The following is a 23,016-nucleotide window of genomic DNA, read 5'->3' as shown; positions in this document are numbered from 1 at the left end:
AAGTTGGCCATACACAAGCAGATTAAGGCTGCCATTTCTGCCCCTAAAGATGAATCAGACTCTTATTTGGACATGTATGAGCCTCCCAAAGAGACGTGTGGCCACAGATGAACCAGATAACTATAAGGGTGGGACTGCATTGGTGCATCCATATGTCCTTTCCTGACCTAAACTGGCCTTTATTATGATCCAATTGCTGCACCATGGGCTGAACCATTGGATTGGCCCAGCACGCAGGTATAGGTGCCAACTTTAATGGGGAACTATTGCGAAAATGAACATTTAATATAAGCTTCCTCATACTGAAATAAGGAACTTTCTAAATACAATCAAATATTCTGCATTGTTGCAGAAATAATCAAGTTTATGTTCACTATCCCTCTCTCAGCATCTGTTTCCAGTGGCGTAACTACCGGGGGAGCAGGGGATGCAATTGGGCCAGGGCCCGCACCTCCGCAGGGCCCCCCGGCAGTCACGCTGGCTGGAGTCGGCTGCAGCGCCGCACGGACGAAGGTGGGGGCGGGGCCCAGCTGCACGGCCCGCCCCACCTAGTTCCGTCACTGTCTGTTTCTCTTCATTCAGTCTTCATGCAGCAGTTGGGTGTCAGATATTCATTGACAGATCCAATATATCTTATAGGGGGGTTTCCTTTCCTAGCAGATGAATTAGAGCTCATTCAAATAACTGATTCCAGTACAAATAAAATCTAACAAAATAACTGCCTTTTGCACATATTCTGCATGTAGAGAGACATGATGTCTGGTGATTTTAATTAACGAGTGAGCTCTAATACATCTTCTAGGCAAAAGGAGCCCCCCTATAAGATATATTGGATCTAACTGTCAATGAATATCTGACACCCAACTGCTGAATGAAGATATTATGAATATAAACTTTATTATTTCAGAAACTATGCAGAATATTTAATTGATTGCATTTAGAAAGTTTCTTATTTCAGTATAATACTACATTTTTATTTTTGCGATAGTTTTAGAAAGGCAGATTTGGAGCAATATCAGCTGAGATGACAACAAATCTAATAGCGTTGGATGCCATGAAACTTGCGTGAGGTTACAAAGCCGGCCAGTTTTATATGAGCCTCAACAATCAGCAAATATAAATGGAATCAGCTCGGTGAGAATGAAGTGTTCATTTCAGCTAGTGAAGCAGCTCATGTAGATAAGGCTGGGGCAATTAGTGACAAACCATATTAGGAGCAATATATTAGCAGAACAGAATAACACATACTATTTACCTAGAAGGGCTTAAATCTCTAATCTTTGCTAAAAAAAAAAAAAAAAAATGACACAACGCTTCATAGCCGGAGTGTGTGTGTGTGTGTGTGTGTGTGTGTGTGTGTGTGTGTGTGTGTGTGTGTGTGTGTGTGTGTGTGTGTGTGTGTGTGTGTGTGTGTGTGTGTGTGTGTGTGTGTGTGTGTGTGTGTGTGTGTGTGTGTGTGTGTGTGTGTGTGTGTGTGTGTGTGTGTGTGTGTGTGTGTGTGTGTGTGTGTGTGTGTGTGTGTGTGTGTGTGTGTGTGTGTGTGTGTATATTAGCTAGCTAGCTACATAACATCTGGGTTTGAATAAAGCTTTACATAGAATAATGTGTAAAATGCTTCTTTGATTGTGTTGTCCATCTTCCTGCTAGGTGGTAGCATTGTGTTTGGAGCAGACTGTTATTTTATTCTTTGTATATACCTATAGAATGGCTGCAACTTCTATTTGTAAGCGATGTGATGAGAGGAACATAGTTTAGAAAGCTACACAAAACACTCATATGGTGCTGAACCTCCCAGAATCCCTCTTTCAGCCGTCAAGGAGGTGATAGGAGAAGTAATTTCACATCATCTTGAGCACCAGGTTCTCCATCCCTGTAATAGTGTATGTGGGGTATTGCAGCTTCACACAACCAAATCAATCTGGCCACCTTATTGCAAGTCTGCTGGGGGGGGGATAAATTGGTGTAGTAAATAGTTCACAATTTCAAGAAAAAATTCTAACAATGAACTCAAACATTTTGAATACTTTACATACACTTCTACAGCTTGAACATTCAGGATTATCTCCTAAAAACCCTTTGTCTGCCCTTTGAGCTGACAATTAAATGCAAATGCTGTGCACATGGAACGTAACAGACATGTCAAATCATTTCTTGGAGCCAATATCATAACTGTGCTCAACCAGTTCCCAGGAAACAAAGCAGAAACATTTGGCCTCCTAATTAATGAATAGATGAATATTTCTATTTAAAACATAAGTGGCCCCTGAAGGTGTCTGGGGCTCCCACGTAAACGGCTTCCCTGATGGTACATCTTCCCCCCAAGTGAAGTCATTTTAGAATGAGAAAACTGTAAGCTAAAAATCAGCAGTTAACTTTTTCATAACTCAAGTCTATTTTGTTCCTAAAAAGACTGTACTAAAAGCTCCACACAGTTAAAATACAAAACTTCTGCTGACAGAGTCCATTTAATTGTTGATAAACAGAGGTCAAGTATCATCCATGGCTTATGACTACAGGAAATCTTATCACTATAAACAGCAGATTGATATTGTCCGGATTACTTTTTATTTGCAGGCGTTGAACAGACTGAAACATTCTATGCCCCTTATGCAATAATAGGCACTACATTTGCCCAGGTGCAGTAACCCATAGCAACAAATAAGATGCTTGCTTTAAACAGGTGACCATTAAATGCTACCTGCTGATTGGTTGCTATAGGACAGGGATCCCCAACCTTTTGAGCCCGTGAGCAACATTCAGAAGTAAAAGGAGTTGGGGAGCAACACATGCATGAAAAATGTTCTCGGTGTGCCAAATAAATGCTGTGATTGGCCATTTAGTAGCCCCTATGTGGATTGTCAACCTACATTAAGACTCTGTTTGGCTGTACAACTGGTTTTTATGCAGCCAAAACTTGTCTCCAAGCCTGGAATTCAAAATTAAACACCTGCTTTGACGCCACTGGGAGCAACATCCAAGGGGTTGGAGAGCAACATGTTGCTCAGGAGCTACTGGTTGGGGATCACTGCTATAGGATATCACATCTGGGTGAATAGAGTGCATTTTACAATAGGATTTTGTGAGTGTGTATACAGAGCATGGGTATTACTAAACTAAACCCTAAAAAATGAATGTGGTTAAAAATGGCATATTTTATATACTGAACTTATTGCACCAGCCTTGTCAATAGCAGCAATGATCCAGGACTTCAAACTTGTCACAGGGGGTCACTATCTTGGAAAGTGTCTGTGACACTCACATGCTCAGTGGGCTCTGAGCAGCTGTTGAGAAGCTAAGCTTAGGGGTTGTCGCAAATTATCAAGCAGAAAATGAGGTTTGTCTGTAATTTAAACTTATGCTACAGGGCTGATTATTATATTCTGATGCTACTTACCCTGGTTTCTGTGCTGCCATGTAGTAATTATCTGTATTAATTACTAATTAGCCCTATATTGTGACATTTATATTCTATATGTACTGTATATTGTGAGTGGGTCCCTAAGCTCAGTAAGTGACAGCAGCACAGAGCATGTGCAGTGAATCAGCAGAAAAGAAGATGGGGAGCTACTGGGGCATCTTTGGAGACACAGATCTTTACTGCTAAAGGGCTGTGGTTGCCTTGGGTTGGTACAGAAGCCCAAAACATAATGTACAAAATTTCTGCCCTACTTCTCCTTAATAGATTTAACACACTGTTTCTAAAGATGTTTATTTTCTCCAGAACATTTGCATATCTGATTGTAGCATTTCTAATTGCTTGCGTCAAATGGGATAAAGCTACATTTTAACAGTAGCTAAAAAAAATCTGTTATTATTGTCCCACATTGGATGGGATATGTACAGATGTATATACTGAACCTGCACAGATGGAATGTTGTATGACCTCATAACACATTTCTCGTGTATAGAAAAACAGGCAAAAACCTCTGCATAAATATATTATGCTTTCCCTTAAATGTGCTGTTGAAAGCATTCTGAGTGCTGAGTGCTAGAAGGTTCTGTAAGAGATTGTCTGCATTCATATTGTGAAACAAGACAAACGTGTTGACCGCAGACAGCGATGGAGCTGAGGATTATGCACATACTGCATGTGTCATGGAGGTGTGGAAGGTTGGATGGAATCTGAGCCCAGCCTGTACAATCGAATCGTCTCAACATCAGGTTAAAGGGATACGGTCATGGGGAAAAAAACATTTTTCAAAATGAATCAGTTTATTGTGCTGCTCCAGCAGAATTCTGCACTGAAATCAATTTCTCAAAAGAGCAAACAGATTTTTTTATATTCAATTTTGAAATCTGACATGGGGCTAGACATATAGTCAATTTCCCAGCTACCCCAAGTCATCTGATAAACTTCAATCACTCTTTACTGCTGTACTGCAAGTTGGAGTGATATCACCCCCCTCCCTTTTTCCCCCCAGCAGCCAATCAAAAGAACAAGGGAAGGTAACCAGATAACAGCTCCCTAACACAAGATAACAGCTGCCTGGTAGATCTAAGAACATCACTCAATAGTAAAAATCCATGTCCCACTGAGACACATTCAGTTACATTGAGAAGGAAAAACAGCAGCCTGCCAGAAAGCATTTCTCTCCTAAAGTACAGGCACAAGTCACATGACTTGGGGCAGCTGGGAAACTGACAATATGTCTAGCCCCATGTCAGATTTCAAAATTGAATATAAAAAAAACTGTTTGCTCTTTTGAGAAATGGATTTCAGTGCAGAATTCTGCTGGAGTAGCACTATTAACTGATTCATTTTGAAAAAAACATGTTTTCCCATGACAGGATCCAGTTAAGATGCAAACACAATGAAAACTTGACATGAAACGGAAAAAGGAATAGAAACAAACCATGGGATAAAAGAGGGTAAAATCCTAATACGTATCAAAATAGAGGCCAAAGGTAGTCTGATTGAATAAAAAAGTGTATTGAATTCCAATACCAAATAATATTCATTATGTTATAAAAAAAATCACAATAAAAAGGTACAATCTAAACACTACAGAAAAAGCAATTAAAAAAAAATATATAGAATGAATTTTCTGTACATAAAGAACTGCGAGTGGCAGAGGGCTGGGGAAAGGACAGAACATTATACAGAAGATGTATGAAAGACATTTCTTCTTTACAAGCATGGGGACATCACACAAGATGGGAGATGCTTAAACACATGAAAGTGCCGAAAAACCAGCCTGATATGGCCTTCTCCGTGAAATCAGAAAGAGTGGGTACAAGGCTGGACTTGAGAAGAAGAGAAAAGCAAAATTGGTTGAAGCAACTCTGCAAATCTCATAGACACAAGCCTCCCTTGTAGTGAGTTACCATAAAAAGTTCTTCCGTAAAACATCCTTTCGGGTAGAGAGTACTTAAACAGGACGGAGGTGTGGAGGCAATGTCTCTTGACAAATCAGGGAGTGTTGGGGGATTAACACTGTTTCGAGTCTCACAGAGGCTGGAGGGGGAATTGCTGCTGACTGGTGCTGTGCCGCAGCCTGAAAACACTGCAAAAAATACAACGCTAGCCTTTAGGAGGAGCAGTCTTTCAGGCACCCTTCTATTGCTTGGCACACCATATCTGGCATCCACAAAGCCAAGGCAAAAGGATGAAGGCCCAATGTGGTGGAAACAATGTACACAATATTCCTCCACATTTTACACAAATGTCCTTTTGTTTTTTTATATAAATCCTCCCTCCAAGAAAAAATTCATCTTAGAAATCAGAGGGTATGAGAGTTGCAAGAAAAAAGTACTACACTTTGGCCCTTGGTGGTTCTCAGCATACACAATGTGGGCTCTTACACCCCTCTAGTCTGTACAGTTGTGGCACAGAAGCCTTTAGCTGGCTGAAAGCCCATTCATGGACAGGCCTCCGGGGTGGAGACATTATTTTTCTCATGCTGTGGTTATGGCATTTAGATCCTTCATCAGGCCTTCAAGGTGAGCCATCTCTTTGCTTAACTCGTCCGGTTCATAACTCTGCAGAACAAAACAATAGGAACAAAGCATGTTGAGAACATACATTTTATCATTTCAAAGTGCAGAGTATAACAAAAACGATCAAACACACAGTTAAACAACGGATTCTGAATAGTGAGGAAGCCATGAATATAAGATATATTAATATGAGTAGTAAAATAAATGTACAATAACTAGGGATGCACCAAATCCCAGATTCGCTGAATCCAAGCCTTTATCAGCAGGATTTACAGAGGAGCTATGCTTAAGGTGCTCTTTCTTCTGAAGCCAATTTAAAACATACAATATGCATATGTGGTACTTCACGAACCTTCTGAAGAAGTTTTTCACAAAATAAGTTATCCAAAACACCAAACAATGCCAAGAAGCGGGTTTACCCAGAATATATTGCTCAGAACACCAGAAAACGACTGACGAATTTAGCTATGCCATACCAATCTCCATAAACTATCCTGAACATGGTATTGGCCTTTCAGGAGAAGGAGGCAAATTGAATCCTATTATTATTATTATTATTATGTATTTATAAAGCTCCAAAATATTCTGTGGCATTGTACAAAAAATGTGTTTATACACTGAACACAGTTCTTGCCTCGAACATACAACATTGCATGTGGTTGATATATTGAGTCATTGCTGCATATACAGAAGTTAGAACACTAAAGTTTTTCCTTTTTTTAAAAAAAAAAAATCCCAAGTTCTGTTTCTTCCATAGCATCAATTTTGCAAACCTAGATATTTGATTTTCCCCTTTACTTTTTAAGGGTTCATGGAATGCAGTTAGATCACCTCAAAGGATCTGCTTTCTGTGTTACAGTATTGGTCTCAGGCTGTGCTAAATACTCGGCTTTGTTGAGCATAAAAAAAAGAAAACACGTACACACTCTGAGCCCTCCAGCATCCTAGTTGTCTCTAGTGGTTCGGGGGCGTTGGGAACTATGACTGGAAGAGGCGGGCGCACTCTGCCAAGAGTTCCAAGAGAGGCAGTCTTCACAGACAAAGCGGTGGGGCCTGCAAAAAGATTAAAACATGAGATGTTGTGTCTTCAGATACACAACCAAAAAGGTAGAAATCCAGTGTCACTCACATTGTTGTTGAAGAAGCGGAGAGCTGGGTAATGGGGGTTCATATGAGGCTCCAGAAGCAGGGGCAGGCACAGCTGGAACAGCAAAGCTTTTTAGGGGATGAGAGGGACGGATATGTGCTGTGGGAACACTTGGTACAGTATCTTCATCCAGGGAACCAGGCAAGAAGCTACCCCCAGAGGGCTCTGGATCCTCAGGGCCAGTCTGAGAGGAAGATGATGCAGCTACTACGGTATCACAGCTAGGGGTATGACGCACAGATTCTACAACAGAAGATTTAATATGAGAGATGCGTAACAAAAGAAAGAGCTTCCCATCAACATTCATTCATTCACTGAAAAAAAGTGAGGTATGACATATCAAAATCGTACAGGGTGATGTACAGGGTGAGGAAATGAATATGTCTGTAAACAGAACCCAAGACCTCTGGCAGCACAAACAGCAGAGAGCACACTACCATTCCCAGGAGTGACCCTCTCACCTGCAGCCTGCGGAGGGCCACCCAGCACGTGCAGCATGAACCCAGGAACGGAGCGAAAATGATGAGAATTATCGTGGGAATGGATGGGATGGGCACTGACAACCGCTGAAACACAGAGACAAAATGATGAAATGAGGCAGAGGGAGTGGGAAGTAGATAAGGAGAGTGCAGGAAAAGGGGAGAAAGCTACTTAATGAGTGGAACATGGAAGTCAATGTAATTAGAATTTTGCAGTCCTTGCATAAAAGATGGAGCATGGCCAAAGACAGATGCAAAATAAATACAAAATCAGATCTTTCAATTCTTGAATCTCTATATGAAGAGGAAAACCTTAAACCCTTCAGTTCTTCTTGTACTACAAATCCCAGAATCGTATAGGTATGTAGTTGAAGAACTGCATTGTGGACACCTTCAGCATAAATACTATTAGTTATTCACATATTAGACCATTTGCCACTTTACCAAGGGCTAGAATGGGGGCTACAATGAGATGTTCTCTCTCTGCATAAGAAATCCCATAGCTCCATCTCCACTAATAGAGACCTGTGACATTTTGAAATCATGGATTTATTGAGTGTTGTAAAGCAACAACCAATCCCTGTACTGTAATGTATTGCTAGTCTATTGATATTCCCTTTATGCTAATGCAAGATTTTTATATTGCTCACGTTGCGGAGGCTGGGAGTCAAAAGGCATCATTATCTTCGGTCGCATGCCACGACGGCCAGCAAGTGAGGACACAGAATCTTCTGACTCCAGACCTGAGGAAAAAGAAAAGGAAATGTAAAAAACATGCCAAATCATTTGGTTCTAGATTGTAAAAATGGCAAAATTGTTTGACAGATTTTCTATATACAAATTAGGATTCAGTTTTGGTTCTGTATTTGGTCAAAGCTTTTGTGGAAAATTCGGAAACGTGCTACGTCCACAAATGATGTAATCAGTGTATCCCTAGTAGATATATAAATCCCTTTGACTTTCACCTCGATATGAGTTGCTGTGCTGATGGATGCTGCCTTCTGTTGTGCTATCCCCTGGTGTCAGATCTTGTGGGGAGCGTGGAAGAGGTGTATCTGTTAAAATGGCGTTATTTTCGGGGGACTTGTCTGTTGGCTTCAATTCCAAACGTTCATGATGGATCCACAGGTCTGGTGGTTTCACATCCTTGGAGTTGCCTTTGTATTTATGCGACCCATTCACTGATTTACTGGCAGCTCTCTTTCTAAAGTTACAGGTGAAGGAAAAACAACAAATTAACAACAAACAATAAAAGTACAATGTATTTCAGGCATACAGAGATAGTAAAAGACTAACAATAGCACTATAACACATTGGCAGGAGAATGAAAAAGGAAATGAGGTAGCAGAAGTGTGTTATATAGAGAAAGGCATAAAAATTGGCCGTACATGAAGAGACAAAGCATTGTTATGACGTTAACAGAATAACATTTTAAAAAATAAATAAATAATAATAATTAAAAAAAAAGAGATAATCACAGTAAAATGATAGAAAAAAAATCCTGAATCTAATTAAAAAAAAAAACTGGCAAAAAGAAAACACTAAATTATCTCAAAAATGAACAGTTAAATGGAAAACTGTCTCCCCTAAAAGGTGAAGTCTTATATGTACATATATGTAGATGTTTCTGTCCTCTCCCATCGCATATTGAAAGGTTAATTGCATGCCTACCAGCTAGGCAGTGCGGAGGTTACAGGCCCCTTTGAATGTAACAAGTACTGTGTATTCACCTGTATGCCTCTTAAACATTAACAGTAGTTTAAAAAAAACATTTACTATCTCTCGCAGACCATCAATAAGGATTACATATAAATTGGGTGATTAGATGTAGAAGTGTTACAAAGAACTTTCTGGCTGAAAGAAATGTCACCCGTTACTGCCTCACATTTTACACTGATTAAACAGATGACTATGTCTGAATGTGAGTGAGGGAAAATGCACCGGGGCGAGGGGTGACTTTCTCACAAATAAACCAGATTTCTGTGAGTAATAAATTTGACTTCATATCTTAGTGTTATGCTATGGAAGGTCTTTCTCGAGAGATCTGTCACCTGTGGAAGTAACCTGCTGGATCTACATAAATAAATGATGAGGAGGAGGATGATGGTAAGAGATAGGAAGGGTCTTCCTCAGGGGCAAAAATAGACAAAAAAACAAAGGCAGGATATGGTAAACTGAAACTACTGAAACTACGTACAAGAAAAAACCCCCAAACTTACTTTTTGTGGTGGGCGCTAGAACGACGGGAACATATGGCTGCTATGACCACGGCAACCAAGACAGTGATCACACCAAGGGAAACAATGATTGTTAGAAGCATGTTCTGATCCAGTGAAGTCGGGCTCCCATGGTGACTATTACTGCCTGGAAAAATCAATGAGGATTACAGAGTTAAAAAAAAAACAACTATGTGTAAAACAAATTCACCAAAAAACCGCCATTATTTTACAAGTTCCGGTGGAAGCTGCTCAAAGAAAAAGTGTGTTAAAAAGTATACAGTTTTTTTTACATGGTGGTGTGTGCTAAATTATTCTACCATCTTTTATATCATATAATAAATATGCCCCCAAATTGCCTCTTCTTATAAAACAGTAAAATGAAAGAGTGCCTGCCATAATAAGACTTACCTCCAAGCGTTGAGCCACTGTTTGATCCAGTATCAGAAGGGCGAACCCCTTTACCAGAGATGCTGGATGCTGGAAGAGAGACCTCCATTATACAAAGATGTAGAGAAGTAGGAGAGAAAGTAGACAAGCACAAAAAGACAACACAAAACCCTCGCTATACAATAGCCCTCCACTAAACTATTTGCCACTGAGATAGAAATCTTCCCTCTGACGATTGTATTAAACATAAAAATATGATTACCTTGGTCGTTAGGCATGTAAGGTGATGACTCTGCCAGTGTGAGGCAAATGAAGTGGGATGAGGAGAGTTGGGGTGGGATGAGAGAGGGTGGGAGGGAGAGAGAGAGAGAGAAGAGAGGGAAAGGAAAGAATGGGAGAGTTAAAAGGGAGAAAATCATACACAGACAGAATGCAGGGAGAAAGCAGAATAGTCTTTGTTAGAAAACATGTATCTAGTTTACTCCCAGGAAGCAACAAGCCTGAAGCTCAGGAGTACCAGATTAAGTTAAATATTTAACTAGGATCATTTATTTTTGCCCCATTTCCTGGCTTTGCTTCCTACAGTAGGGATAGCAGATTACATGAAAATTCTGAGACACGCCTAGAATATCCAGCTAGAAGAGCTGCCCTTTTTGCAATTTAATTTAAATGCAATCAGTGAAGCCCTACAGCATACATTTATTTGGTGTGTCTCTGATTTTCAAGTGATCTTTTAAGACTATACCTACAGTACTAAACAGTACTTTTCTGTTTGTATTGAAGTGATAAAAGCATTGTATTTCACCACAATATAACCTCACAAGCCTTAATAAATTAGCAGTAGAGATGTGTGTTTTGGGCTCTAATACATTTTCAGTAGCATAAAACATTGTGGTGCTTTGCTGTACATTAATACTCTCCGTATACAATTTTAACACTATTTCTGAACCTTATTGCACACTGCAATTTTACCCACCTTTCGGGGTACGAAAAAGCACAGCTTCTGACATAGGACCCATGCCCTTAGAGTTTCTTGCCTGGATCTTGAAGTAATAAGTGGTGTCTAGAGTCAACTCTTGTATTTGATGGGTCAGACGGTTTCCAATCACTGGCTCAATCACCCAGTCATGGAGTTCAGCCTGAGCATCTGTACTGTAATATATAATGTAACCTGAAAGGTATAAGAAACCAATTAGAATGCACAGTTATACTAGAAGAAAACAGAATAATATGGAGCTGAGCTATCGGAAGTACTTTTGGCCTCACCTGTTATTTTACCATTGGCCTCTGAGGGAGGCTGCCAGTTGATAATAATGGTGCGAGGTTTTCCTTCCTTGCTCACAACAGTTACATCTTTAGGAGGTGAGGAAGGCACTGGGGAGAAAGGAAGATAGATTTTTGCAACTCCAAAGCAAAGAAAAAGAACCCTATGGAAACAGAGTGATTATAGTATACCTGATTCAAATGTGGTCCCATGGGCTGTCATACTCCATGTACTTGATCTACGACCTTTGGTCACCATGACTGAGAACTCATATAGAGTGTTGGACTTCAGACCAGTAACCAAGTAACTTAACGTTGTGCTGTTGGCCATCTAAGAAGAAGGTGAAAATAACAGGATTCTTATGCCATATTTCTATACCATGCTTAGTAAATCAACTCTACTAACACAGGAGATTGTTTTCTTGCTACTAGCCTGTCCTCCTTCTCACTTGGTCCAATCAGCTGACTCTTACCCACCTGGCAATAGTTTAAAGCAACACCAAAAATGAAAGGATTTTATTAATGTATGATTAGCCTGATGAAAGTTGTCCGTTTGCTTCGGAAAATAAAACTTGATATACATGAGCGTCTGTGTAGCCATGGGGTAGCCATTCAGAGCATTTTCTTTTCTGTCTACAATTAACCCCCCATCACTACTTCACTTTATTACCCGTCTTTTTATTTGTTCATGCTAATTTTTATTGTGCCCTAATAAACAATTTTTTTACAAACTGCTGCATTCCTGTATACTATGTGAGGCTTCCACAACTTAGTGGTGGTATTCAGAACATTTCCCATTCCTTTTATTTACCTTATACTTTGTGTTTGCTGGAATATTGGTCTTCCATCTCACTGTGTAATATCTTGAATCAGTGATCTTCTGGTTTTTGGGGAGAGAGTTATCCGCCCATGTGATACGCACAGTGTCACTGGCCAGGATAGTGGCTTGCACGCCAACTGGGGGCAACATAGGACTGGGCTCTGGAACTGGGGTGTATGGGGCATGAACAACAAACACATCAACATCGGAAGGGTCTATCACAGGATGTAAACAGGCAAAAGCAAATGGGGGGTGCATACAAGAGTTAGGCCGCAACCATAGGCATGATTAGGTGTGGATACAGGAAATGATGGAATGGGAAGGAAGTGTATGTTGTATAAATAGTGTCAAAAAAGAAATCCAGTAAGGGTTTTGAGAACATAAGAGAAGAAAAATTAAATGTGGATAAAATGGTTTTTAAAGCAAAAAGAAAGAGGAGAGAGGGAGAGAGAGAGAACAAGAGCTTGTTAGTAACAAGAAAGAAGAAGCAATGTTACCTGTAATAAGCACATACAATTAGCAGGACACAGAAATAAGCAAACTATGAACCTTAAAATCCCAATCCCCTACATTCCACCTCTCTGCTGCCATCATTGAGAGCACTATGCTTCCAAGACCTTACCTGTATGCTGGCGGGTAACTGCACTCTCATACAGTGGGATTCCCTCACCAACATTGTTGTAGGCTCTAAGCGAGATAACATAGTGGGAGCTGGGATCTGTCATAGAAAAATGCTAATTAGTTGTGGAAAAAATACTGTGAAGCAAAATCTAATTAGTGCTTTTAACTGCAGCTCTTATTTATGGCACATAAGGCACTTCATACAATTAAGAAAAATATCACAAAATGCCACACGATGGAGCTGCAGTGAAATAAGAAAAAGTATTTTTCTTGCATTAGGCATTATACGTCAAACACTGCTGCCAGCAGTCAGCACAGATTAGAGCCTGTTAGGTGGCACCATTTACCATTAGATGTTGATTTAAAAAGAGTTTGCCAAAAATGACAGATAACTATGCGGCTGGTAGAAACTGTCAGGCATCTGTAAGATTAAACTTCATACCAAGGTTATCAATGGTGTAGTAACGTTGCTTGTGGTCCACACGTACAGTCTGGGCATGGGGGCTTCCTAAACCATAGCCAATTGCATATCCACGGACCACCACCTGGTGCTGGTTTTCTGGCGGTGTCCAACTAACCACAATGTTTGTTACCAAGGAACGTACATGGAGGGAGCTTGGCACATCCGGTACACGTGACTCTGAGGGAACAACATATTATGTTATAAAATATAGCCGATAGGGAGCGTACAGACAAAGGGAAACTGTTGTGGCAAGTACCGTTTTTTTAACGGTAACAAATAAAAATAAATTTTTCATATGTTAACAAAGCAATGTGTTTAGGAACCAATATGTTCACTCTTTCCCATCCATTAAAAAGCAGTAAATCATTAAAATGCAATTATACAACTCCACTGTATCTGGCCCCACAAAGGCCATTTTTCGGCAATGTGACAGTTCAGACAGCTAGCCACTTGGATACTCAGAATGCAGGGATAATCCCATGGACTATTTGTCCCCATTATTCTCCTGTTTTAAAATGAACTGTACAGAAAGGGAAGTGTTCAGAAAGACAGGTTTTATGTTTCAAACAATCAAACTGTTTTGGCCTACACGCTTCGCTGCAGTCTCATTACACTACATCTTCTGGTCTCTCCAGTTAGGACTAAGAACGCTGGAGCGGCTCATGTTCCCACAAGCAACTGGCACTGGTCTCACACAGAGAAGGACAAATCTTGGAGGGGAAAAGACAACTTAGTCAGATGCATAAGTGAGTGTGTCTCGGTCACATTCTGGACGACCCGTCTCTGAGTTTAACCAACACTCAGAAGTCTCTCAGTGTTTTATTAACGTTTCAAGCCCTAAGTTTATTTAAAATGCACTTGGCAGAATATGACACGTACCATACTTACACAGTACACAATTATACTTGTGGCCAGGTAAGAAAACTAATCAAACAATTATTCTGCTGCTGCCTAATATAGCATAATTCTTAAGAAAGGTATATGTATAAGAAAGCATTTGCAGTTTTAGATGCTTCCCAATAAGTTCCACCTGTATATTAGCCTACTATTTCTTATGGGTACCCATAAGTTTGAGACTTTTAATGATGAACTAAATGCAAAATACCATATAGAAGATCTGTCTGAACACGGAATTAAAGTTTAACTTGCAAATTTAAGCACATTAGTTATAAAACATTACAATTTATCTGTAAACTACAAAATTTCAGCTTCAAAATTTGCTTCTGTTAGCTGCCTGTAACAGTAATTTCTCAGATAAGTAAACGATTCAAACACAGCCCCAGGAGTCATCAAATTCGAATATTTTAATTTGAAATACTGGGAGAAGACCAGATGCAGACCCAATCCCTGACTGGGCACATGCCTATAGATATGCACAATAAGGGTTATTGGCATCTGTTAGTCTGGTTCAGCTTGACATTAGAGACTTACCATTTTTATTTAGCTGTATATTGCTGTTCTCTCCTCTGTGTATACACCTATAAGGGACCCACTGTTTATTGTTTTACAATAAAGAATTTGTTAGTTCCTTGGGTACTAAAGGGATATACAGCATTAAGGTGTGGTATTTAAAACATTTTTCTCTTTCCCATTCACCTGTAACAGTTAATATTTGGTTTTTGAATTGCCTGAATGTGTCAATGTGAATTAAAAGCAAAAATCTGAACAGTAGTTAAAGGGAAAAATATTACTTTTAATCAATCAATCACACACACACACAAATACAATAAAAAGCAGTCTGTGATAGATAGAGAGAAGGGACATGCTAAATACAAATAATATCTTCTTTCTGTACCAGACACAGACAGAATTATAGACTGGAAACCTATAAATAATTATACTCACCATCCAGATCACTCTCAAAGGTCTCTGCTGAAACCCAGTCTGTGGCCGGGCCACTTCCATTTACAGTCAAGGCCACACCCCGAAAGCTGTACTCTGTGTCCCGCTCAAGACCTAGGGTAGCATGGGGAACAAACGGGATATTTATTAACACAAAGCGCCAACATATTCCACAAAGTGTATACATCATACAAATACAGATTGTTACAGGAAGCAAAAAGGGCCCTGCTCATTACAGCTTATAATCTAAAATGAGGGGAGAGACAAGTCACCAGGTATGGTCATCAGAGACATTAAAGGGGACCTGTCACCCCAAAAACTTTGCTTCACATTAGTCAAGCAAAATGAACTGTAATTACACTATATAAATTATTTGAATCTTGCTTCCTTCAGTCTGAGATTTCAAAATTATAGCAAGTAGGCAGCAGCCATTTTGTGGACACTGTTATTAAGGCAAGCCTTGCATCATCTCAGAATCTTGTTTGTGCACCAGAACGGGGGACCTGATGTCCATCCCCATGCACTGGCTACACAGTTAAATGGTAAAGAGAACTGGGGGGATGTGGGAAGAGCAGTGACATCTAGGAAGTGCTGAATGGAAAGTGAAAGTAATTGACTGCCCCACCTCTATGCCCAGGGCATAGAGGATGGACAGACAATATTTGATTAACAGCTGGGATTTTTAAATGAGTTTACAACAGCTATGAATATTTTAATAAAAAATAGAAATTGGATTTCATGTTTAATTTGAAAAGGACTTTTATTATACAGATTTTTGTGTCTGGGAGACAGGTTCACTTTAAAGAGATACTGACACCAGAAATTAAACTTTTTTACATCTAACATAATATTGCATTTGAAAGCTAAGCTAAGATAATAACTTTGCCATAAAGTATTTGCACAATGCTTTTAATTACTTGTCTGATGCCCCATGTTCCTATGAGGGGGTTGCCATATTTATGCAGCAGGAGTCCGTTAGCATTAGAAACTTTAACAGGCTGTGATGGGACAGTCAGATTTAGAAACTTCAAGTAACAAACCTCTCGGCAAAAAACAATTAACATGATTTATAGGTAACTTTTAATGTACACTCATATTTTAAAAAGTCATTTTTTAGTGTGAGTATCACTTTAAGGGAAATTAGGTTAAATAATGCAAACATACCTGTAAAAAGATATGAAAGCTGAGCGTCCACAAGCATCTCGCTAGTCTCACTCTTTCTTGTTGTCTTGCGGTAACGGACCTTGTAGCCCACAATCTGTCCATTTTGGGAACCTACAGGAGGGGGCTGCCACTGCACTAGAATGCTCTATGGAAATAATCCGTATAATTCAATTAAGATATCCACAGCATATACTGAATGCTAATGGAGAGTGTTTCCCTACAGTTTGCAGCTGGAGTTCTACAATCATGAGTATAAAAACAGAACGGATGAGAAAATCGCAGATATAGTAAGTCCGTTTCTTATTTTTATAGTGCCCCACCGCATTTACTCATCAATATGAATGTGTGCTGTTTTAAAAAACAATGTTCAAAATAAGTGTAATGAAAAAAAATCTGCACTCAAACATTTGCTGATGGAAGCGATTCACTGTGCTGCCAATATCACGCGAGTACTGATTTGTTCCATTTCCAACTCTGCCCAAAAGTTCACCTTCTGTTTTTTCTGACCGACCCTGTAACTCTTCTAATTTCAGATATATATTTCTTATCATCAGTAGTGATTTGAGGAAATTCTATGCACCACACTGTCCTTCACCTGCCCTAGCCCTAGCCTAACCTGAGACTGACCCAGCCCTGTGATTTTATAAACCCACCCATCTCTGATGTCAGTGGAGGGAGCAGAAAGGGCCGAAGCATATAAATAACCACAGTAATCAGTTTCTGACCATTATCAGAGAACAGATAAATACCCCCTGCATAATGACCTTTTGCACTGATAATCTAATTATCTACCTTGCAATGACCAAACATGGAGGAGCTTCAGTTTCCCCAGTTTAGCTCCAGAAATAACAAAAAACATAGATTTGATTAAAATAAATAAAAGTACTAATCAGCACAAGCCGTATTTGCTGAACAATGGGGTATACTGATCAGTAAATCATGAAAGGTAGAAAATGTCTATAACCCCATCATGCATCATTGATTTTCAAGGAAATTAGAAATCGGAGTATGAGCTATTGTAATCATTTGTGCTTCCTCAAGCTTGTGCCTGCTTGGGACATCCTCCATTCAGATACAAAGAGCAGGCACATGGAACAAAGACTTCCATTTTTGGTGACCGACATGGTTACTAAATTTGAACTTGGTCCCTCCCTTTGTTTTGGTTTTTGTTTTGGAGTGAAATGAGGCAAAACTAAAAAGGTTTACTATCTGTATAACTAAGCCCCAGGTCCTAAACATTAAGAATAACAGATTAAATTCCTGTATTAATATAGCACATGTCTACAATTTACATGAATGTAGAGTTAATATACTGCGATTTGTATGTTATTCGGTGATAAAAATCACTAAACCAAAGCGTCTGCCTGTACCTAGACATTTACAAAAAAAGTGACCTCATCATATAAACTTGCTTAAAGGGTTACACTCTCAAATGATTTAGAAATGTATTCAATGTTTATTAGCGTTCTAGCTATTAGATTACATACTGCAGTCTTTTTAACTATTTGTATGCAAAAAGTTGTGAAATATACTGCAATGCCCCTCGGTGTATTCATTCAAAGGACAGTCTCTCCAGATGGGTATTGGTAATGTATCTCTGGTGAGATGTGAAGTTAAGAGACTGGTTTAGCAATCTAACCTAGAAAACATTAGAGGCAGTGAACTCATATGCTATGTTTATGCATTATTATTAGCAGGATTATTTAGAAAATCCTGTCTCCTTATTAGCATCAAATTCTTAAATGTGGAAATGTATAAAATACCAGAAGAAGCACTGGATTCCTGACATGAACTTCCGGGATGAAACAAATCCATTGTTTCTGAATTCCAGCAAATACTGCACAAATTATTCCAGACAATAGCAAACCTAATCTGAACTGAAATCTGAGAGCTGATGAAATTGCATTATCTGTGAACAAAATTTGGTGGCTTCAGTTGTCCGGCACATAAAAGTTACAAGACATAAGGCGCATTGTAAGAACTCCTAAGATGAATCCCAAATTGAGCACATATGTAGAAAACTACCCTAGAGTGCTAGCTTCTGTATCTGCTGGCTACAAAAAGATTCAATTATGTAATGAACAATCCTGAAACCATAATTTGCATATTCATATTTACGCACAATTAACAAAAAGGTCTATACTTCTGTTCTGCAAAAGATATTTAGTTGGAACAATAATGAATCAATGCACAGGTTTACAGATCAACAACAGCTGTTTGTAATTACACTTGGATTTAAAGACTTGAACATTTTGTAGCATAAGTGCACAATACAAACTTGCACCTTGTCCTAACCCAGCAGTTGCTAAAAAGTCACACTGTGTGACCTGGCACATCAATAACAAAGTAAGCTTGTGTTTACATACAGTACCATAACAGCATTACGAGAAAACAGAAAAGTTACCTGTGAACTCCGAACTTCTAGTGTCAGGTTCTGAGGAGCAGCACTGGGTACTAAAGGTAAATGCAAAACAATGTCAGGTTCCCAATGAGATTAAGATACAAGCACACAAGTTCATGTAGCCAAAGAAATTCACTCACCATCTGACAGAGTCCTGACAGTCACATCTTGTGTGGATACACCCGGCCCATGCTTGTTAAAAGCTACCACCCTGAAGGTATACTCTGTATATTTTTTCAGGCCATTTAATGTATAGGATTGTCCACCCACATCAATATCCTGCAGAAGTTGGGTGAAAATGTACCAGTGTTATCAACTGCAAAAGTAAGCACCACAACAGAAACCACATTTAAAAGGATTAGAAAGGAAGTTCACCTTGCACATTTAGAACTTAAAACCCGCATTTCATTTATGACTATGGCCATATATAATGTAGCACAAAAATGTATTTTTCTTGTTGCAGCAAAAAGTCACCTGAGTGCACACAGATGTTGTTTGGGTAATGTGTTGCTAACATTAGATTCCTGCATTAGAAGAAGCAATGTGGAATGAAGAGAAGCAGTTGTACATGCGCAGAACAATCTGAAGCCTTTACTATGGATGTGCGCTCTTTTTATGATTTGGCAAGCATAAACATAAGGAAATATATGGTCACCAGCCCCACTGTGTCGAGCAGTGTCCAGTCAAATGGATTATGAGTTGTATAGCAGTCTTATAGGTGAATAGTGTGTACACTACTATATTATATTTTGTAAATGGAAAAGACTATTTGCTTAAAAGCAGTTGAACAAATGTGAACATCCCCTTTCATAGGACAACACCTCTTTTGAACCTTCATCTCACCTGCTCATTGTCTGCTCCCTTTTCCAAATAATAAAGCTTGTAGCTCTGAATCTCGCCATTTCCAGACAGTGGGGTTTCCCAAGAAACACTTACAGATGTGGATGAGATGGATGTGGCTTTAAAATTGGGGGCTGGGCCAGGTACTTGCACTGAATGAAAAAAAAGAACATGAACTACATTTAATTTGGAAACAGTATGCAGCAGAACAAGTTCACCTTTAGTAGCAGACATAATTATTATGTCAACTTTTCCTCAGTATGTATAAATACTACACTATTATAAAGCATACACGAAAAATTAAATATGACCCTGAAAACATTCTCATGCCACTAGACATTCTTGATAATGGTCACACAAAACCTACCTTCAGGCTGTGTTTCAACCTTCAGAGGAAGGGAACTTTCACCTGCTCCGTGCTGATTCAGAGCTACCACTCGAAAGTAATAGACTGTCTCAGGTAGAAGGTTCTGGATTGTAACCTGCATTTCTCCTGGGCGGGTAGTGTTCTCCACACGTTCCCTATAAAGCAAAGGAAACATTATTTTTTAAAGCAACTAGATTATGCTCTTCCTATATCAAAGACAAAATGTACGAAATCATCCCTTAAATGCCCATCATTGTTTTCTGGCAACAACCACATAGGTAGGGTTGCCACCCAGGTGGTATTTCACCGGCCTAGCCGGTAAAACACCTGCCAAGGCCAGTATTACAAATTTAATTTGCAATAACCTTAAAAAAAACCCTTGGCCTGCCCCCAATTCACAATTTACCGTTTTTCTCAGCCTTCTGGCCATTGTGGTGTTGCCCCACCCCTTTTTGCATCATGGCACGTGGCACCGCCCCCTTTTGTGTCACAGACCGCCCCTTTAAGTTCCCGCCCACCAGTAATATTTCTCAGAAAAGATCGCAAACCTACACTAGAGTCCTGCGCGGGTCCATTTTTTGGGACCCGTTCCCTAAATGTACCCGCAACCTGCAATCCGCAACCCGGACCCACATTCTTACCCGCTACCTGACCCGCAAGTTCCTTAGCCGCAACCCGGACCCGCGACCCACAAGAATCAGGAAGTGCTGTCATTGTAAACCGGAATTGACATCATTGGAAGTAGCCGTGATCAGAAAAAAAGGAGTAAAGCAGGAAGTGCTGTCATTGTAAACCAGAAGTGACGTCATCGAAGTAGACGTGACCAGAAAAAAGGAGTAAATATCGCTATTGAGAAGACCCGCGGCCCAACCCGCAGAACCGCATCTATACCCGCACCCGGAACTTACATCAGCAACCCGCAGGTTTTTGCGGGTACCCGACCCGCTGCAGGACTCTACCCTACACATAGGTGCAAGTCATTCGTGACAGTTCCCAATAGAAAACTCATGGCTCAATTCACAGTTTTTGAAAAAAAGAAAAGAACACAGAGAATGGTACACTCAATCATGCAATTAAAATGTTTTCCTTTAAGACAGTGAAAATTAGAGGCAGTAAAACTTCACAGGTGCAAAATGAGAAGTATCCAGACCCTATATCAACTGTTTAATGTAACTGAATATTCCACACTGAAATTTTGTTTTCGGAAATATTAATATTATAAAACAAGCAATTTTATCTATCTTTTTTATTTTTTGTGCACAGCTGGCATCCATGACATATGTTATTTTTCCCTTTAATTACATTTTGAAAGATTTCAAAATGATTTGAATTAACTAGAAAAGATGATGGTAAAAAACATTTCGTTTTCACTTTGAGGGACACAAATATCACTCCAAACCCATAAACGGCTTCCTGTAATTAACTATAGAAAAAAATATTTCTTTTGTTCCCTAAATAGGAAAATGTTGCCTCCCAAGTTTGGTGCTGGTGCCACTGCTGTTTTCCGGTTCCTCCCAGCATCCTTTTCTGTTCACAGCCTGCACACATGGTGCCAGGATTTCCGAGGTCTGTGCACTGGGCAGTATGTCTTACAGGGCATTGTGATTCCACCAATTCACGCATTTGTTGATATGTTAAACTGCATGCCATTTGTTTAATTAAAAAAAAAAAAGCATATGGCTATTGATTTTGTAATCTTATTACACATTGTTAGCTATCTTGCAAGAACATGGAGTAGCTAGAATCCCAACGATTGCCCTGCTTAGCTAAAAAAATATAGATTTTTGATAATTAAAACAACAGGCAAAGTGTATGTTCAGCACAAGCCCTTGTACAAGGTACTTGTTGACCCTTTAACAGTAATTTATAAAGAGGATATTGGGAGTATTATCTGCCTCTGGTTGCTTATTCTGTTTCCAATCAATAGAGATGGCATATTATTAGTATTATTAGTATGTGTACTAAGGTACAATGCTGTTAATTTATGAACAGTTGTGTTAACAGAATAGACATGTTCATTGCTAGTTCAAATTTAAGGGACTGTTACAGAGTCATGTTGCTTAAATATTATTTTTTGAAATATCTGAGGAGGACAATACTTTATTTCCTTTATGTTGTTTTCAGCACAAGACAAAAAATCCCAATCCTTTTATAGAGTTTGCTGAAGCTTGTTTGGTCTTTCATATCCAAAGCTCGTGGCATGCTTTGCATTTGAATGACAACAGAATGACACTGCACATTGTAAAAAAAAAAATTACTTTCCATAATAATTACAAAACTTTACAAATACATGCACTAAAAATTCTGTGTAGAGTACAAATTTGCACTTAAGCAAAGTTAAATATTATCATAGATAGTTATGAGAATATCTGTGTACTGCTGCCAATCATTAGGATGCATGCATTTGTGTTTTTCCAAACAGATTATTTAGTTTGTTCTGAGTTTGGCAAACTATAAACTCACAAAAAGAACCACCACAGGGACCAATAATATACACTTTAGTAGAACATGTTTCTGAAAGGCAAGGTTATAAGACAGCCATAAATAACTAAAAAGCTGAGACTTACCTATTCATGCTTTCCTTAGTATAGTAGACCTGATAGGTGAGGTTCTCTCCATGTGGATCAGCCGGCATACGCCAAGTCAGCTTTATGAAACGTGTAGACACCAGAGAGGCTACGACATCCCTTGGGGATGAAGGCAGGGGGCCTCCTGGAGTGGCAGCTACATTGTGAGCAGTGGCACGGGTCAGTGATGGGGTGGGAGAGGTTGGGATGGTAACACCTTGACATTGGTGGAAAGTGGGGATAAAAAAAGGGAGGAGGACAAGCACGGGCACAAACAAACACAAAGCGAAAAACAAGAACAGAAAATAAACATAATAGGCACAGCGGACATGCAGAGACAGGCACCCAGTCACTGAAGGAGGTACTACAAAAGGTCAGAGGTCCAACAGTCATCCTTTATGACTTGTAATATGCCAAGACTTGACCCACCTCTGGCAGGCCTGAGTTGCTCAATAACATGCAAAACATCAAAGTCAACCCCTCCTCTGACAGTAGGACC

At 39.5% G+C, this 23,016-nt stretch overlaps 1 protein-coding gene across 10 annotated transcripts in view; it reads right to left on the bottom strand.

Annotated features, from left to right (window-relative positions):
• Positions 1 to 4,909: 4,909 nt before the first annotated feature.
• The window catches only part of neo1.L (neogenin 1 L homeolog), a 90,571-nt gene continuing 72,464 nt past the window's right edge, over positions 4,910 to 23,016 (bottom strand). The window contains exons 8-29 of one of the 10 annotated variants that reach the window (XM_018252891.2): positions 22,518 to 22,734; positions 19,951 to 20,105; positions 19,587 to 19,735; positions 18,884 to 19,022; positions 18,747 to 18,796; positions 16,343 to 16,487; positions 15,182 to 15,292; positions 13,316 to 13,513; positions 12,875 to 12,970; positions 12,244 to 12,467; positions 11,625 to 11,763; positions 11,436 to 11,543; positions 11,146 to 11,340; positions 10,432 to 10,461; positions 10,191 to 10,259; positions 9,783 to 9,927; positions 8,529 to 8,767; positions 8,214 to 8,306; positions 7,546 to 7,650; positions 7,067 to 7,327; positions 6,860 to 6,990; positions 4,910 to 5,979 (exon numbers count right to left, since the gene is read on the bottom strand). In XM_018252891.2, coding sequence (XP_018108380.1) covers positions 5,896 to 5,979; positions 6,860 to 6,990; positions 7,067 to 7,327; positions 7,546 to 7,650; positions 8,214 to 8,306; positions 8,529 to 8,767; positions 9,783 to 9,927; positions 10,191 to 10,259; positions 10,432 to 10,461; positions 11,146 to 11,340; positions 11,436 to 11,543; positions 11,625 to 11,763; positions 12,244 to 12,467; positions 12,875 to 12,970; positions 13,316 to 13,513; positions 15,182 to 15,292; positions 16,343 to 16,487; positions 18,747 to 18,796; positions 18,884 to 19,022; positions 19,587 to 19,735; positions 19,951 to 20,105; positions 22,518 to 22,734 — 3,083 coding nt within the window. In that variant the 3' untranslated portion in view covers positions 4,910 to 5,895. Of the gene's footprint in view, positions 5,980 to 6,859; positions 6,991 to 7,066; positions 7,328 to 7,545; positions 7,651 to 8,213; positions 8,307 to 8,528; positions 8,768 to 9,778; positions 9,928 to 10,190; positions 10,260 to 10,431; positions 10,462 to 11,145; positions 11,341 to 11,435; positions 11,544 to 11,624; positions 11,764 to 12,243; positions 12,468 to 12,874; positions 12,971 to 13,315; positions 13,514 to 15,181; positions 15,293 to 16,342; positions 16,488 to 18,746; positions 18,797 to 18,883; positions 19,023 to 19,586; positions 19,736 to 19,950; positions 20,106 to 22,517; positions 22,735 to 23,016 lie in introns of those variants that run through there. The other 9 variants (XM_018252894.2, XM_018252898.2, XM_018252893.2 and 6 more) reach the window with 9 other exon arrangements.

Source organism: Xenopus laevis, chromosome 3L (assembly GCF_017654675.1).
Source record: "Xenopus laevis strain J_2021 chromosome 3L, Xenopus_laevis_v10.1, whole genome shotgun sequence".
In the NCBI taxonomy this organism is placed as follows: Eukaryota; Metazoa; Chordata; class Amphibia; order Anura; family Pipidae; genus Xenopus; species Xenopus laevis.
The sequence above is the reverse complement of the archived record's forward strand: the minus strand, read 5'-3'. Positions and strand labels throughout refer to the sequence as shown.